Source organism: Linepithema humile, chromosome 4, assembly GCF_040581485.1.
Source record: "Linepithema humile isolate Giens D197 chromosome 4, Lhum_UNIL_v1.0, whole genome shotgun sequence".
Lineage (NCBI taxonomy): Eukaryota > Metazoa > Arthropoda > Insecta > Hymenoptera > Formicidae > Linepithema > Linepithema humile.
Window position 1 is genome coordinate 7619718 of NC_090131.1, and position 15193 is coordinate 7634910.

At 50.5% G+C, this 15193-nt stretch overlaps 1 protein-coding gene across 4 annotated transcripts; it reads right to left on the reverse strand.

The window, feature by feature from the left end:
• Nucleotides 1-194: 194 nt before the first annotated feature.
• Nucleotides 195-15190, reverse strand: LOC105677686 (leucine repeat adapter protein 25). Of its 4 annotated transcripts, XR_001101591.2 has the most exons (6): nucleotides 15048-15186; nucleotides 14764-14924; nucleotides 14104-14386; nucleotides 13781-13900; nucleotides 12963-13132; nucleotides 3901-4039 (listed from the first exon to the last, which is right to left on the reverse strand). XR_001101591.2 is itself a non-coding variant. In XM_067353756.1 (3 exons), the coding sequence occupies exons 2-3, from the start codon at nucleotides 4018-4020 to the stop codon at nucleotides 1414-1416; spliced, it is 501 nt and encodes a 166-aa protein (XP_067209857.1). In that variant the 5' UTR covers nucleotides 4021-4039; nucleotides 12963-13394; the 3' UTR covers nucleotides 195-1413. The 4 variants fall into 4 exon arrangements, 2 of the variants coding, with proteins under 2 accessions (XP_067209857.1, XP_012231880.2); XR_010889883.1 differs by lacking the exon at nucleotides 14104-14386 and having other exon boundaries at nucleotides 14780-14924; nucleotides 15048-15190; XM_067353756.1 differs by lacking the exons at nucleotides 13781-13900; nucleotides 14104-14386; nucleotides 14764-14924; nucleotides 15048-15186 and adding an exon at nucleotides 195-1698 and having other exon boundaries at nucleotides 3805-4039; nucleotides 12963-13394.
• Between the last annotated feature and the right edge of the window lie 3 nt (nucleotides 15191-15193).

Sequence of the window (15193 nt, forward strand, 5' to 3'; positions counted from 1 at the left end):
ACCTATAATTTTCTTCGCTATTGCACTATTTGCTTCCGCACACACCCTACTTGATGACCGCATCAGAGCGGGATGCAGTTCGCGCATACGCAAGTAGGCGCAGCACTGTCGATCACCGACTCTCGGTGCGGGAAAACAATGGCGCTGTACAAGGAAAGGTTTCGTAATTGCGTAACGATTGCTACGTGTCGGCGTGTATTTAAATTAAGTCTCATTTATTTTCCATAGTCTTATCATGTATCTTTACACACAGCTCGTGCTAATCTTAGCGAGAGGGCGCCGCGGAACATTGACAATTTTAGTATTTTCGCAAAGTCGCCGTACACGCGGAGGCTCGTCGCACGGAAGTTGAAGACAGATCGATCGGGAGATACGTTCGCAAGGCTGCGTCGCGCGCTTGCCAATTATATTTTTCGGTATACCGCACTCTTTCCTTTCTTCGCGTGTACGGCGCGTGCCTATCTAATTGACCCGGAGTCAACAACGAGAACAAGCTTCGTGACGGACGCAATGAATACAAAAATCATGGAAGAGGAGGCGAAACGTCGCGACTCTCTCGGATTCACCAGGCGCCGAGGAGTCGCGCTATTTTATTTTTTTAGGCTACGAAAAAGGGCTGCTAAAAAGGACGCGGTGCAGCGGGCTCGGATCCGTTATGATTGCTCTCCGACGGGAGCAAGTAGTCCCGGAGAAATCTTAATCCGCATAAACGGGCGCAATTATCATTAATCAAAGGCCCCTTCGAGCGCTATCACAAGTAGAGAGGAGAGGAGCGCGGCCGAGCTGGGGAATCAGCTCTCTCGCGCTCGCGGCAATTGTGTCCTTCCTTATCTAAAATACGACACACGCGGAACGTCGTAGTTTATTGGTAAATCAACACTCTTCTCCGGGCTGTGAAGCGATCATTACCCTGCATACGCTAAATAAGCCTTCGGCGGCTAAAAACTACTGCAGTCTTCCGTTATCGAGCGATCAACAGTCCCTTTTTCTTCACGCTGCAACAGCGCTGTGGATTACAATCTCGTAATAGTCCTTCGGAGTGACGGTTTGCAAGAGAAGCTTCTCCGTAGTTGGCTGATAGCACTCTGCGGCCCGAGCGCGAATAATCTTCCACCCGAACGGTTTCGGTTCGATTATCAGTCGCGAATTAAACAGATCTCGCACGGATCTCGAGTGGCGTTTCGTATAACGTTGCAGGTACTTCTAGGGATCAGTAGTTTGGGTGTTTTTTTTTTTTTTATCACCAGTAGGATTATCGAGATCACATCGCATCGTCGTGAACGTGGTTTTCAAGTCTCTCGCGTGCTTGTTCGCGTACTCGGGGGAGTGTCGAGCCCTCTTGGAACGTCGCTCTTAGGTGCGATGGGACGACCGGGACCTCCTCGAGTACTTCTTCCTCTCAGTAACGATACGTCAAACGGCCCCGTACTCCTCGCTCGACGGCGACTCGTCGCTGGCCGACGGCCTGGGCGGCCTGGGCGGCCGTGGCGGCCGATGATGATGCAGCGTCGGCGCCGGCCTCCTCGGTGGCGGCGGCGGATGCGTTCCGTACGACGTGTCGTCCCCTTCCTCGCTGCTCGGCGACGGCGACGGCGCCCGGTCCTCCTGCTCCTGCAGCAGCTGTCGGAACTCCTGGATCGACTCGTTCAGCGACCACAGCTGCGACAGCAATGAGAGGTCGAGTTGCCGCAGGCCAAACTGCAAATGGAAAGAAATAATTATTGAAGTGAAAAAGAGATTTTGATTTACAGACGCAAAAAAAGAAGCTTCTTTATGTTTTTTTCTCAACCGCCTTCCGACACCATCATCGTCGCACACGATGCTGAAACTAGTCGCATGACGTTGCGGTTTTACAGTGATCTCTGATTGAGATAAATTTATAATGTCATATACAAATGTCATTCTGTCCGGGAGAAATGCGGAGCTTGACGCTCGCGTGTTTTTTTCGTCGCTCAAGATTCCACGATCAATTCCCCTCCTTTGTGTAACTTTTCTTTTTACTCGCCACGCGCTATTTTGCGCGAATCGCTGCAAAACTCGGCGCGAGGCTCGATATAGAAACCCGCAGTGCGCCCGCAAAGCGCATTCACTTTTACCGCACGGTCGCCAAGGGTAAATGTTACCTCGTGATTTACGGACTGAAATGACGCATTTCCAAGCAACACGGCGGCCGCCTGGCCGTGGGAACGGAGGAAGAGGGAGTCGTATGGACGAGACGCAAAACGAGAATGGGAGGAACGCGCGCGCGCGCGCGCGCGAGAGAGAGAGAGAGAGACGCCGGCGGAAAGCGCGATGAAGGAGAAACGAGGCTGAAGGGGAGAAGGAGAGGCACGAAGCGGGCGGGCGAGAGGCGGAAGAGAGAACGAAGGTGAAAGAGAGCGACCGAGGAAAAGGAGGTCCGCGTCGGTGTGGAGTCATGCCTGAGGGAATGCAGCGTGGGAGCGGCTGTGCCAGTTCGCTTCTTCGTGTCTGGATTGACTATTAAATTATTAGCCCAACTTAGGCGCGCGAGCCGAGATGTCGGCGCAAACACGCCAGAGATCCGGCGAGAAACGCGAGAGCTCCTCGGAGAAATCCTACACGAGGTTCCGTTATAGTTGATTTCAACCGCGGAATGAACGCCGCGCGCCGCCAAGCGAGCGTGCTCGAGACGACGCGCAGCCGATGATCCTTGGACGAAACTAAGCGCGGGCTCTCGTTCGATCGATAAAATCCCAAGACTTTTACCGTGGAGCGATAGAATCCCGTATGCCAAGACGTTAACGAGACGTGTGGAAGAATTTTGTACGAATCATGGTAATTCTATTCAAAGCGATGCGGCGATATCGTTGATCGACATGGTAGAATACAACGTTCAAGGTAGCAGCCGGCACGTGAAGTCTATTTGCGCAGCAGACCCGCGGCGTAATAGCAATTAAAAAGCGTAGCCTCCGCGCGGCAAGTGATATAAGCGCGTCCTCTCTCTCTCTCTCTCTTTCTATCGCGATACGATACTCTGGTTTCCCTCGCCACTTACGATCCCACGCAATGAAACACACGCTCTCCGCAATTTACACACACGCGATCGCGGCCTCGAGGTAACGGGTCGGCCGGGTCGGGCCCCAAACAGACGCGGAGGAACCGAGGGAGACGACAGAGGTGGACAACGAGTGGAAAATGACGGCGGTTCGCGGAACGTGCTCGGACTGACGACGCGATGGAACATCGAGGATAAAGGAGCGGCGGGGCGGCGGGCGACGCGAAAAAATACTCGAAAAGGGAATTGAAACGGCGGAAAAAGGTGCCAAACGGAAAAATGTATACAATAAAGACACTTAAAAGAAAGACATTTGCAAAACGAGTTCGAGTCGGCAGAATCGCGATGGCGCGCGTAAATTGCAAAGGCGCGAAGGAACGAGGATCGCGCGCAATAATTCGATGACGGCGGAAATATCTCGACCGTCGTTCTTAAATCACGCGTGGAATTTTCCCGCATGCTCGTAAATACGTTTCGCGCCGCGGCGGATGACTAATGGCTTCTATTGGAGTTAATGGCCGCCGTTAACGGATGTACAATTTCAGCAGCACTTTGAACAGCATCGACAATTTACCGACTGCATCTCGAGCGACGCCGCCGCGCGTCGTAAAGTTTAATGCTCAAATATGTTCTCGCGGGCAGCGCGCTACCGCGCTTGGGAATCTACGAAAGCCGACATTCGGATAATCCAGCTCGTGCAGCAGCTCGACGGAGCTTTCGCGAGGAGATGAAGCTTCAGAGACGCGGATCGAAGTGACGAGATCGTTGAAGGCAGCGCGAGCAAGTACCATTTCTCTCCTGAGCACCGCCAGTTGAGTGTCCAGGGTGGTGAGCTGTCTAGCAGGTGGCGACGGTCTCGACGACGACGTTTTACCGCTTCTTTGGGATTTACTGGACGACCTCGTGGGCGGCGGAGGTGGCTCGCCGCTCTCGCCGCGTCCGCTGCTCAGATTGAAGCCGCTCAGGCTCCTCGGCAGCGGGGGTAATCCTTGCAAGGAAGACATCGCGATCCTTTCCTGTATGCTGAAACAAGATCGAGTTTGTTAGAACTTTTAGTCGCTCGATCTGCGAGACATTTCGACGATTTTTCTATAGAGCAAAATAAAATGTTTGATAAAAAGGACAGCTGAGCTTCCTGATTACATGTGTCTAATAATTAAGTGCACACATGTTCATAAATATGCAATATGCTTGTATCGATAAATCAATTACAAATAACATGTGATATTTCAATTTAAAACGAATCCGCCGTCGAGCGTGACATAAAAAAATCACTAATGAAAACAGAAGCTCGAGTAAAATCCACGAGTGGGATGGATATAATAGTTTCGCAATGAGAGAGAGAGAGAGAGAGAAAATCCCTCGAGTCAGATATTTTTCCCATGTAAATTGCCAAAGGCAAAGTGTGATGGAAGCCGCAGGAAACGGGGATACCGTTACGCGACCATTTTATGGAATAAAAATCGATCTGTCTTAAGTGTCGGTCGCCCGCGGTCAAGAAGGCGGAGGATTTGGCGAATGACTCACTTTGCCCTGCGGTTATTATCATTGCGTGCGCACACGTCGCGCAGATGTATGTCCACACGAACGTTTCTCCCGTCGATATCCGCTCGGGCTTTGCGGTCTGTGCTTTGCCTGTCTCGTTTTATTTTCCGTACGATGAGATGAGGTCGATTCGACGCACCGACAAGTGCATCAATATCGATTTGACACGCAGCGGCTGCGGCTGATATCGGCTCGGTCTTCATAATTAGAAACTAGTTAAGTTCCTCGGTGATTTGTGTGAGAGAAAAAAAAAAGGGACACTCATCTCTCGCAATCTCTATATTTGTGCGCGTTTCGCCAATATTTAGAGGAAAATAAAGTGGAATGAGATTTTTCAATCTGTACAATCTTGCCGGATATATAATTCCTAGTATTTGAAAGGTAAATGCGGGTTTCGTGAATTTTGCAGAATTTCGTGACTGAGAAAGGACCGGGAGAAATACTCGAGGGCGAGGTAAAAAAAGGAAGCACGGGCAGGTTTTTTTTTTTAACGTTAAACTAACGAGCGGTTAACATTTATGGCCAGTCGACACGGCATTTGTTGCGCGACGCGAGAAAGCGGCGCGTTTCGTATCAGTTCGGATCGTTGAATTCAGATCAGCGCGCACGGTAAGAAAACGAGACCCTGCGGCCCGTCGATAATTAATACGTTAACAGCTTCGTGACATTGCGTCATAGATCATCGTTCGGCCGGATTCATTCCAGCAGTGCCATTACTCACACTAGCTAAGATCAAAATGTCACGCGAGATCTTAAACAAGCTGAAGCTAATTTTTTGCGTGTAACAATTGGAGTAAAATCTCTCCCATCTGTTATTACGTTCGACGAAAGGATTCCCAAGTCTGCCGCTAATGCGAAGAAGGCAAGCGTCCGCGACAGATTCGCGCTTCCAGTCTACCTGATATAATCGAGGTCAGTGATCCTCTCTTCCTCGTGATGATCGTAGCCGTTGAGGCGGTCCCCGTCGACGGCGTCGCTGTCGCCGTCGTCTCCGTGCAGAGTGATCTGCGTGGAGGAGTAATGGATGCCCGCCTCCAGCCAGTCCTGCCGGTGGATGTTGTTGTCGCTGTCGTTGCCGTCTTCGCGGTCGCCGGGCGCGATTTTACGCTCTGCTTCGTCGACGACGAGCACCGTGGCGGCGGCGGCGGCGGCGGCGGCGCGGTCAACGCTCGCGGCGACGCCCGTCGACTTCTCGACGGCGGACGCAGCCTCGCCGCTCTTCTCGCTCGCCGGGGACGCTTCCGGCTGTTCGCCGGGGCTCGATCTGCACGCGGGCGTCGGTCCGTTCGCCTGCCCTTCCGCGCGGCCGTTGCATTTCTCCGCGCGACTCGCCGAATCCGGACTGGCGGACGAGGCGCGACGTTCCTCGTCGTCGAAGGACACGTTGACGGTCCTGGCGGCCACCGGCGGCTTCGCCGTCGCGGTATTATTCTCCCGATCCTTTCCCCGATTGTCCGCCAGACCGGCCGGATCCTGCCCGCGGGAGTTCCTGCGGAGCTCCAGTCTGCGCTGCGGCCGCTGATCCTCGGTCAGGCTGTCGCGCTTCCGCACGATGTTGACCGGGACGTTTGCCGCGGGATGCGGCCTCTCCGGGGCCTCCTGGTGATCGCGAGGGGCGATCCTGCCGCCGTTCTCCAGCCGATTGTCCTCGGCGTTTCTTTCGACCGCGCTCCGCGCCTGCTTGCAGTCCCGCTGATTCCCATCGCTGGACACGCTCTCGTCCCTGATGTCCTTCGCGCATTCCTTGATGGACTCGTATATGATTGTGCGTCCGCCCGCTGGGCCCACCTGTTGCTGATCGGATCTCCAGGGCTTCGTGTTCGGCGGCGGCGGCGCCTGCCGGGTGGGACAGGGCGGCCTTGGCGACCTCTTAAGGGCCTCGGCAACCACCTGCCGACTCGGCCGCGGCGGCACCGGAGGCGGGTGAGGTCTCTGACTGGTTGCCAACTGCATTCCGCTTGCTTTTCGGATCGCCTAACCGCTCATCACTTATTACACGTTTGCGTGTCTGAAACTGTACGCCGCTTCGAAGCGCAAAGTCAGCACTGAATCCGAAGCGGAACTCCTTCGGTGAGAGATATGGATTACAACGCGTTTTACCAACCGCGTTTCGTTCGGTCTTGCGTCACTCGATGCGATTTCGAAATAAGAAACGTCGCTCGAACGAAATGGAACGATTTTCAACCGCGTCGGAAATTTTTCGGCCAACCAATCGCGCGTTCCTCGATGCGATTTCGCGAAAACACGCGGCTGCTACTCCGCGATACGAAATGTCAGCGGTAAATGCGAGGCACCTTCACCTCGCATGACCGATGAAAACTGCGCGCTGCGATAAACCTTCTTGAAGATACGAGATGACGCTTATCACACGTCGCTTATCGCACGTGTGCGTTTGACGACCGTTGTGTACCGTTGGAGCGTGAGATGTCGTGAAAAAATGTCGGCGAACGCCGTGTGCGCTCGGTAAACTTTTTCCCCGCTAGCGGTATTCCGCCACTCGCTCGAAAATTCCGAAACGATCCTTCGGATTCTTCGGAAAGCGGAAATCAATTCGACGTTTACGACGGTGTTTCGAATTCCTGACAACGTTTGATTTGGAACCGCGAGAGAGGATTTCTCTTCAAATTCCTCGCAGCTCCTAGAGACGTGTGTTTTCGACCATTATTTTCGTTCGCTCGAAACGCGCGAACGAGCGTGCATTAAATGTCGATTAGGGATGACAGCAGTTTGTTGTGCAATGCGTCGCCGCGCGCTCTTACACCATTGTGCCAGCGAAATCGCCGCAATCTACCCTCGATTCATCGTTTCCTTCTCTTTCGCCTCTTCTCTTTCGTTTCTCCGCTCGAGTCCGGCGCGTCCTCTTTATCCGTAAGCGGGTCGCGATCGCTCGCGCCGATCGACGCGCGATATCGCCGCGATGCGACTTTGCATACAATTCCGCGAGAAGCACACGCTCGCGTGTCGTTTTCGTTCGCTTAAATGGCTTCAAGCTCGGCGCCGATGTGTCCTTGATTTTCGAAATTCTCCGAGCGATCACAATGAGACGGCTTTCGGACGCGCAGCGGATGCGCAACAATTCCACGGCGGGTCGGCAGGCAATTCCTCGGTTAACGATTTCGTGCCCAGGCACGTTTTCTCGGATTTTCTACAAGAAATTCTTCTCGTGCCTGCTTCGTTCCTTTCTCTTCAAGTTTCATTCAGGCTGATCCGCGAGATGATGTTACGGCCTCGATACTCGCCTTTCTATCTCGATCGCTCGTGCTTTCCTTTTACGAAGAGCGTACAAGCAGACTTTCCGGCGATTCTGACCTCCTCGCGCGAACGAGCGCGACAAACTGGCTCTTATCGCTCGTTTCGCGAATGAACTTTCTATCGCATACCGCGATTCGCAGAGCGGCGCGCGTACAGAACGCTCGCGATCGAATTCGATAACGATCGCAATTCTCTCAAGCTCCCGGCGACAATGCTCGCCTCCTTCCGAATCTCGCTCCAAAGTTCAACGGTTAAACTTCTCCACTGAACTGACGGAGAGAAAAAGAGTTCGCCGAACACCTGAAAATTCACGTACGAATTCCGAGCGAAGACGCGGCCGAAGCAACGCCGATCGAAGCCACTTGGCCGACCATCTCGCATCATCCGCGTCTACACAATCACCGGCGGGGTCTCGCTCGACATCACACCGCGTCTTCCACGTTTCAGTGCACCGAAATGCCGCGCGAACCGCGCTTTCTAATGCACAAGCGAACCTCTCGCAGCTCTCGCGTTCCTTTTTTACCGAACGTTTTCTCGCGACGACGACGCTGCTAAAGGCGTTCCGTCGCGAAACGCGCGACGATTACTTCAGACACACCAGGAATTCCCCTTTCCGTCGGCCGGACACTTTTTTCCTCATGGCACTGCAAAACCAATCGCGATAGCACACTCTCGGCGCCTCCGTGCCGAGAGACGTGATTCCGACGCGGAGAAGCGAGCCGACGCGCGCCGGATGCCTTCGGACAGGTAGAGCTAGAGCAAGCGACGATCCCCCGAGCGGTATCCCCGATCCAGTATCTCCTCCCCTCCGTCCCGTTCTCCGTCTCCCTCCTTCTCTCGCGCCCGATCGCGCGCCTCTAGCCTCTCTTTCTCGACGGACCGACCGCCGCGGACTGACTTTGCGATCTCACAAACATCCTTCGCGATCGGTGGCCACGTGACTGGCCGAGCTCGAGTTCTGGTCAGGTAGTCATCAACGAACGCGTGTTTTGCATGTACGCGTGAGCGAGCGAGGTTGTGTGAGTGAGCGAGTGGGCGAGTGAGCGAGTGAATGAGCGAGCGAGGCAGCGTGAGAGAGAGAGAGAGAGAGAGAGAGAAGGAGAGCGGAGACACAGAGAGGTAAGGAGGATCTTACGGCCGTGGTGGAGGCACAACGCGGTCTCCTCCAGCGATCTGATGTTAGCATACTAATCATGCTGATGTGCGACTTCTTGGTCCGGTAAGAACGAGGAAAAAAAAAACGCAGTGCGTTACGTAAAATCGGAAGATCTCGGAGGAGAAAAAGCGGCTGCTGCTTCCAGGCATCGCGGAAAGTCACACTTTCTAGCGTTCTCGCCGAGACGCTACGGTTTCCTTCCCTCGGGGATATTGCTTTTCCGCAATATTCTCGCCGCTCCGAAAACCAATCTCCGATTCGCTTGAAATGCTAAAAATAAGAGTTTCAATTTAAACTCGCGATTGTAAGGCCCGCGAGATTATTATTACGTGGCTTCCCCGCGCGGCTTTACGCAATACTTCATACTCGGTTGTAGTCGCGTTGTAGCAGCGGCGGTTTACGGGACACCGCGATCGGACCGCCGTTCGATATCCCCGACAAGTATTACGCAGTCCTAATTAAATGCACTCGCCCGAGATTGCCTAAGTTTATGTAAGCCGATTTCGCCGCGGCTCGATAGAAATTACGAGGCACCGCGCTACACGCTTCACGGTATCCGTCACATACCGTGGCTTTTCTTTACATCACAACCAACACAGGTGTAGCAGTTAATTGCCCGCGAACGCGTTCATTTCGAAAGCACATTACTCGCATCGACGCGAACGAGATCAGCGGCGATCTGATAAATGCTTTTCTTCAAACTCGTCGAGCAGAGAGCATCTTATCGGTCGCGCCAATCTCGTCCCAATTTTGTCAAAAAGCAAACGCACGGTAAAAAAAAACAAACAGTAAAGCGTTTCTTCAGCGCCCCGCGCCGTACAAAACTGCACAAAAAGTTTCAGTGAAAACGCACAGAACCGTGTAGGGGGGGAAAAAAAAAAGAAAAGAAAATCCTTGATTAACGTGAATCGAAAGAACTTAGAGGTCATGTTATGAAACGAGTCCCCGGTGTCGGGGCCAAGCGTCTCGGGTTCCGACTCGCTTGCTTCCAGCGTTGGGTGTAGGTGTATATCGCGGCTGGTATCGCCGCGGTATCGCGTGAGAGAGTAACCCGTAGCGGGCGAGGCGAGCGAGGGGCAGCGGGCGGGCGGAAGAGAAGGACCGCCGAAGGAATAGGCGAACGGAGCGAGACGGAGGGAGGGGAAGGGACCCATTAGGGTCCCCTCTGCCTCACGACGTGCTGCCCCAATGGCACGGAGGTCCGCTCGCCAGTGCTGTAGCTCGCCGCGACATTCTAACTTCTCTTCCTCTCTCTCTCTCTCTCTCTCTCTCGCGCGCGAGCGCGCGCTGCGCTCGAAGATTGCGGAAAGAGAATTCCGGAGGAGCGTGATTATCCTTGATTCGCGTAATTCGTCTTAACGGTGCGATTCCTTTCTTTAAGCCTCGTGCCTCGTTTGAGTCCATTCCCGGCTCCTCTTAATAAGTTTAATTCTGTAATTAAGATTGCATGAGACGCTACGATAAACGTTCGCAACAATCGTGTGCATTCTTGTTCGAGAATCTGAAGCGTTCTGTAATTTCCATGCGAAATCGGAGGCGATTGTTTTATTCAAAACACTCGATACTTATTTATGAACGTGTTGTTGGTCGACTTTCAGTTTGGGACAGCGAAATTACACGGTTGAATGTTAGAGATAAAATTTATTAAGTTGTTTTTTTTTTGAAGAACAAGCAATTTTGCATCTGATATCAGAGTGAAAATTAATCACCAGAATGTCAAAATTTTGTCAGGTCAAATCAAAGAATTTTTGCAAAAAAAGTTTAGTTAATTTTACTTGCTAATATTGTAAACTGTATAATTTTCGTTGTTTTATTCATAAACTTTATCTAACGTACGTTCATAAATTTATATAGATATCTTCCATGACATAATTGCATCCGTGAAAAACGATTAATTTATTCAAAAACTATACAACGCTTCAAATTCTTTTCAAATCAATTGTTATGTTCAAGATACAATCGCAGTTTTTATAATAACTATACATTCTGGACGTTCCATAGATATCTTTTGTCGCTGAACTGAAATAAGATCATATCGAATTCGCGGGACGACATTGAGTTGAAATGCGTTATCGGCCCGCGGTCGTCGCGCGTTTATATCACCTGCTCATTCACGATGCAATTAAAGGCGAAGTGGCACGCCGGCCGGCCGGGAAAACGCGGGCTCGGAATTTATTCACACTCTGTTTCGCCCTGGCTCGAGCAAAAAACGACTCGTTCCACTTTTGCGACCGATCTCCCGCCGATAAAATGCAAATCGGCGCCCCGCTCGGTGAGCGCGCGATCCGGCCGGTTCCTAGACTTATCACGAGTATATTTCTCATGTCGCTCGGATACGTTCTTGTCTGGCTGCTACTGTGCACGGCGCGACCGTCAAAACAAATTCGATTATCTGGGTCATTGGGTTTCGCGAATGTGCGATCGAGACGCGAGCTTCGAATGCCAATGCCAGAAGTGAGCTCTATTTGCCCGACGCTGCGACGTTTGGCAGTTTAAAAGACGTCTTTATACGCATCTGTAATAATACAAAAATTAACATTTCTCCTTCTTTCGAAATATTTTAATACATTAACGAAATCGGATGTGTAAAGTTGAAAATTGAAAATATATTTATCTTACATTTGCAAAGATGCTGCAAACCAACTTATTATTTTTGATAATTTAATTTTGCAATTTATTTTTTTTATTTTCCGTATCAAGTTAACATTCGACAATGATTCTCTTCAATTGTCAACGCAGCATGTTTCAATTTGAACGTGACTTGCGTGCTATTCTTGTACTTTGATCGCTACTTTATTCAGCCGTGCGCAGCGCGGCTCATAATTCTTCTTTTTCCAAGTGATAAATAATTCAGTCTTTTTGCCAGCGTAAACATCGAGAATTGACTCACAAAACGTGCGAAATAAAATCACCACGTTAAAAATGGCGTGCTCGCGCGACGCTTGTTCGGCTTTCCTCGCTATTTTATTCGCGCTTCGCCTTTACATTAAACATGCCGGAGTTTCCTCGCGCGATCATGCCGGCGAATTACGACGTTCCCGCAATTAAAGCGAGAAGAAAAGGGAGCAGCGTCCCCGACGGTGGGACCGCTGCCGCGAGAATGATTACGCCGCGCGCAGCTATTACGTTACGTTCCCGAACGCGCGGGACGTGTACACGCGAGATGCCGACAGCGCGTTGAATACAACGACTTATTAATAATTCAACGGGCCGATGCGTCACCTAAGAAGCGCGAAGATGCGAGGAGAGAAGTCGATCTGCAATCGCAGATAAGCGTACGACAACACGCCGCGTATTAACCTCTTGAACCGCGAGCGCATTTTTGCGCGCACAAAGTATGCGGAAGTTTAAAAAGTTTCTTGAGTCGCATCGACAATGAGAATCGTTTCCAAGTATAAATAATACCGCAATTGCTGCAGAGATTTTCCGAGACACTTCTTTCATATCTCATTTTCATGAGAAAACGATCAATCGCATATTCTGCCTGGAACGAGATTTCCAGAGCTTGGTACGAAAGATTTCACGGAAGGCTCGTGAAAAGAACACAACTGCATGCGAGAGTGCACTTCGGGTTGTCGTGCGGCAGGCGAGATCAAGCAGCAGCGGATGAATATCCTTCCGATAACGTTCTAAATTTAGCGTACTATTCGTTCTCTTAGATATGGCGTGAGTCATTCGAGATTTACAGTCTCGTTATCAGGCTGAGCACATGTATGTCAAGTTGATTTAAAAAAAAAACACACGTATAATGTGTTCTGCCATCTGCCGCCGCTGCTGCTTAATCGCCTTTTCTCCGACAGATTTAAGAACGCCTCGCGCCGAGGATCCGGTTTACACGAGTCTGGTTAAGCGACTTGTAATCTTTTTATAGATTACAGGGTGACGTCTCCCCCTCCCTCCCTCCCCCGAAATGACCCATCAATTTTACATACAAGTTCCATCGAGGGAGAAACCTCGAGCAAGCCGGGTCGAAGGACGGACACGCGTTATTACCTGATTACTCGCTGCGTGCTGACACCTGCGGGCCCGTGCGGAAAGCGTCGGCGGTTACTCCTTGAATTTCCACTCCTGGCGACACATCGGGCAGATGTGGCTGGTCTGCTGCGAGTGCAGCCACTTCATGATGCAGTGTATGTGGAAACAATGCGAGCACTGCCCCCACACTGGAAGCAACGACGAATGTTAGTTGCGCGTCAAATTAATTTCGTCGGGCGACCGGCGGCGTACGTTAGCGCGTGGCACGCGCACCTGGCGGCGGACGAAGGGACGGACGGACATACGGACGTGCATTCGCCCGTAACGCGTACGCGCATCGATACGAAGGGCGAGGGTGAGGGACGCCCCGTCTGCCAGCCGCGTTTATCCGCCGGCCGACCGGCACGCGTCGATCGATATCGCGCGCCGTCGCGAGCGCGTGCCCCTGCCGCGGCGCGGCATTTTACAAGTCGAGGATATTGGAGAAATATTTTACCTACGACTCTCACGTTCCCATATTTCGCGAAACATTCTACGCTGCGACGCTGTACAATATAGAATTAAATCAGAGTTATTTAAAAAAAAATCTCAGCTTCAAAAATTCCCGTTTTCGAGAGGACAAAGGATGCCCAGCGTACTGATATAAAGACACAAATAAGTTTCTGTATTATAAAACGTTGGATGTATCATATCAAAATCAGAATCTTTAAATGTTTAAACAAAGTTTGTGATAAAACATTTATAGTTTTGAATTGCAAACCTATTGCTGAACTATTTCAAAGTTTACGTCGTTTAGTTGCCGATATAACGCTGTGCATTCTTAAGAGAAAATATACCTAGTGGACAGTCATCTCCAGGAATCTTGCAATCCGGACAGCTAGCATCGAACGGCATTCTGCATATGCCGCAATTATCATCATTCGCTATCCACCTCCAAGTAGCGACACCTGTCCAGCCTGAAAAAAGAACAAATCTTGTAACTCCGCTCTATATAAGACATAGTTCATGCTTGAAAACAAATAAACATAACCACACACGATATACGTGAGATCAAAAATTTTGCATTAAAAATGATTGAAAACATATTGCATAGTTATACGAAGCTAGAGTGCACAAGATTGGTCAGCAATAAAGTCCCGATCTTCTTCAAAATACTTACTTTTAATCGTTACTTTCATTTTGATGTTTAGAAGTGACGTTTAGAGATGTATACGAGATGAATACGGATTGAAATGCGATAATGCAATTGGAACGACCTTTCTATCGATCTCCTCTCGCTTTCAGCGAGCAATGATGAAAATAATTTAATAAGATGAAAAAGGTGCACAACCAACTACAGCTGACAAAAGATCACGGAGTGACTGTCAGAGCTGCCAGAACCGGCGCCATCTTAAAATTTTCAAATCGCAACTTGTGCCAACATTCTTGCACTTATATATAACCTACAAAACAATAGATATATGCACTTTACAATACATATGCAAGGCTGCGTTCCGAAATTCACTGCCAGTACTGAAAATCTACAATATACGTAACGTAAATTATAGATTTTCAGTACTGGCAGTGAATTTCGGAACACAGCCCAAGTTTATGCACAACTACATCCGAGTTTCCTTGTCAAAGCTTTCGAAGAAAATTCAACAATCGATGCGGGGCACATTTTTCGTATTCTTCAGAATGTGAAAAAAATGTTTATTGGTTTCAAAAGGAACTCGACAATCGATGTGGAGCATCTTTTCGTGTCCGCAGTGCCAAGAGCTGCATTTATAAAAATTCCGCGGATCTCAACTTTCACTTGATAAGCAAAAACGATCTTTACCTTTATTCAATTTTACCTTCTCGCCGCAACGGAGGCATCTTAATTAACGCAGGTTATCTTTCCCCAAAGTTACTGCGAGGATTAAATCCACAATTGCAAGATCGGCTTCGATCTCCATTTAGAGTGCAGAAGCAAAATCAATTCGCTCTTATTCATTACGCCTGCGGAAATATAATAATACTCGGTGTAATACTTCCGAGATAAAGAATGCAAAGGTAAACGCAGCAATCAATTTCCCGTTATGTATGAATTATTCCCGAATCACGTCGAGAGATCGCACTCACCGAAAATTCTACCGGCTTCTATCCGGCGACCGTGGTGCGGCGTGGCGGCGGTCGAATGGAAACACTCCTGTTCCGTGTTTTCCGAGCGGAGGAGAGCGGCGCCGCTGGACGGCCACGGTACGGGGCGACACGGCCAGCGAGAGCGG

What these genes read in the sequence shown, in the direction of transcription:
- LOC105677686 (XM_012376457.2), bottom strand. Translation starts at nt 6,514, where the DNA reads ATGCAGTTGGCAACCAGTCAGAGACCTCACCCGCCTCCGGTGCCGCCG. An exon ending in ACTGACCTCGATTATATCAG is followed by an intron (nt 4,040 to 5,459) that starts GTAGACTGGAAG and finishes ATCTTGTTTCAG; the next exon opens with CATACAGGAAAGGATCGCGA. An exon ending in CGGTGCTCAGGAGAGAAATG is followed by an intron (nt 1,699 to 3,804) that starts GTACTTGCTCGC and finishes TTCCATTTGCAG; the next exon opens with TTTGGCCTGCGGCAACTCGA.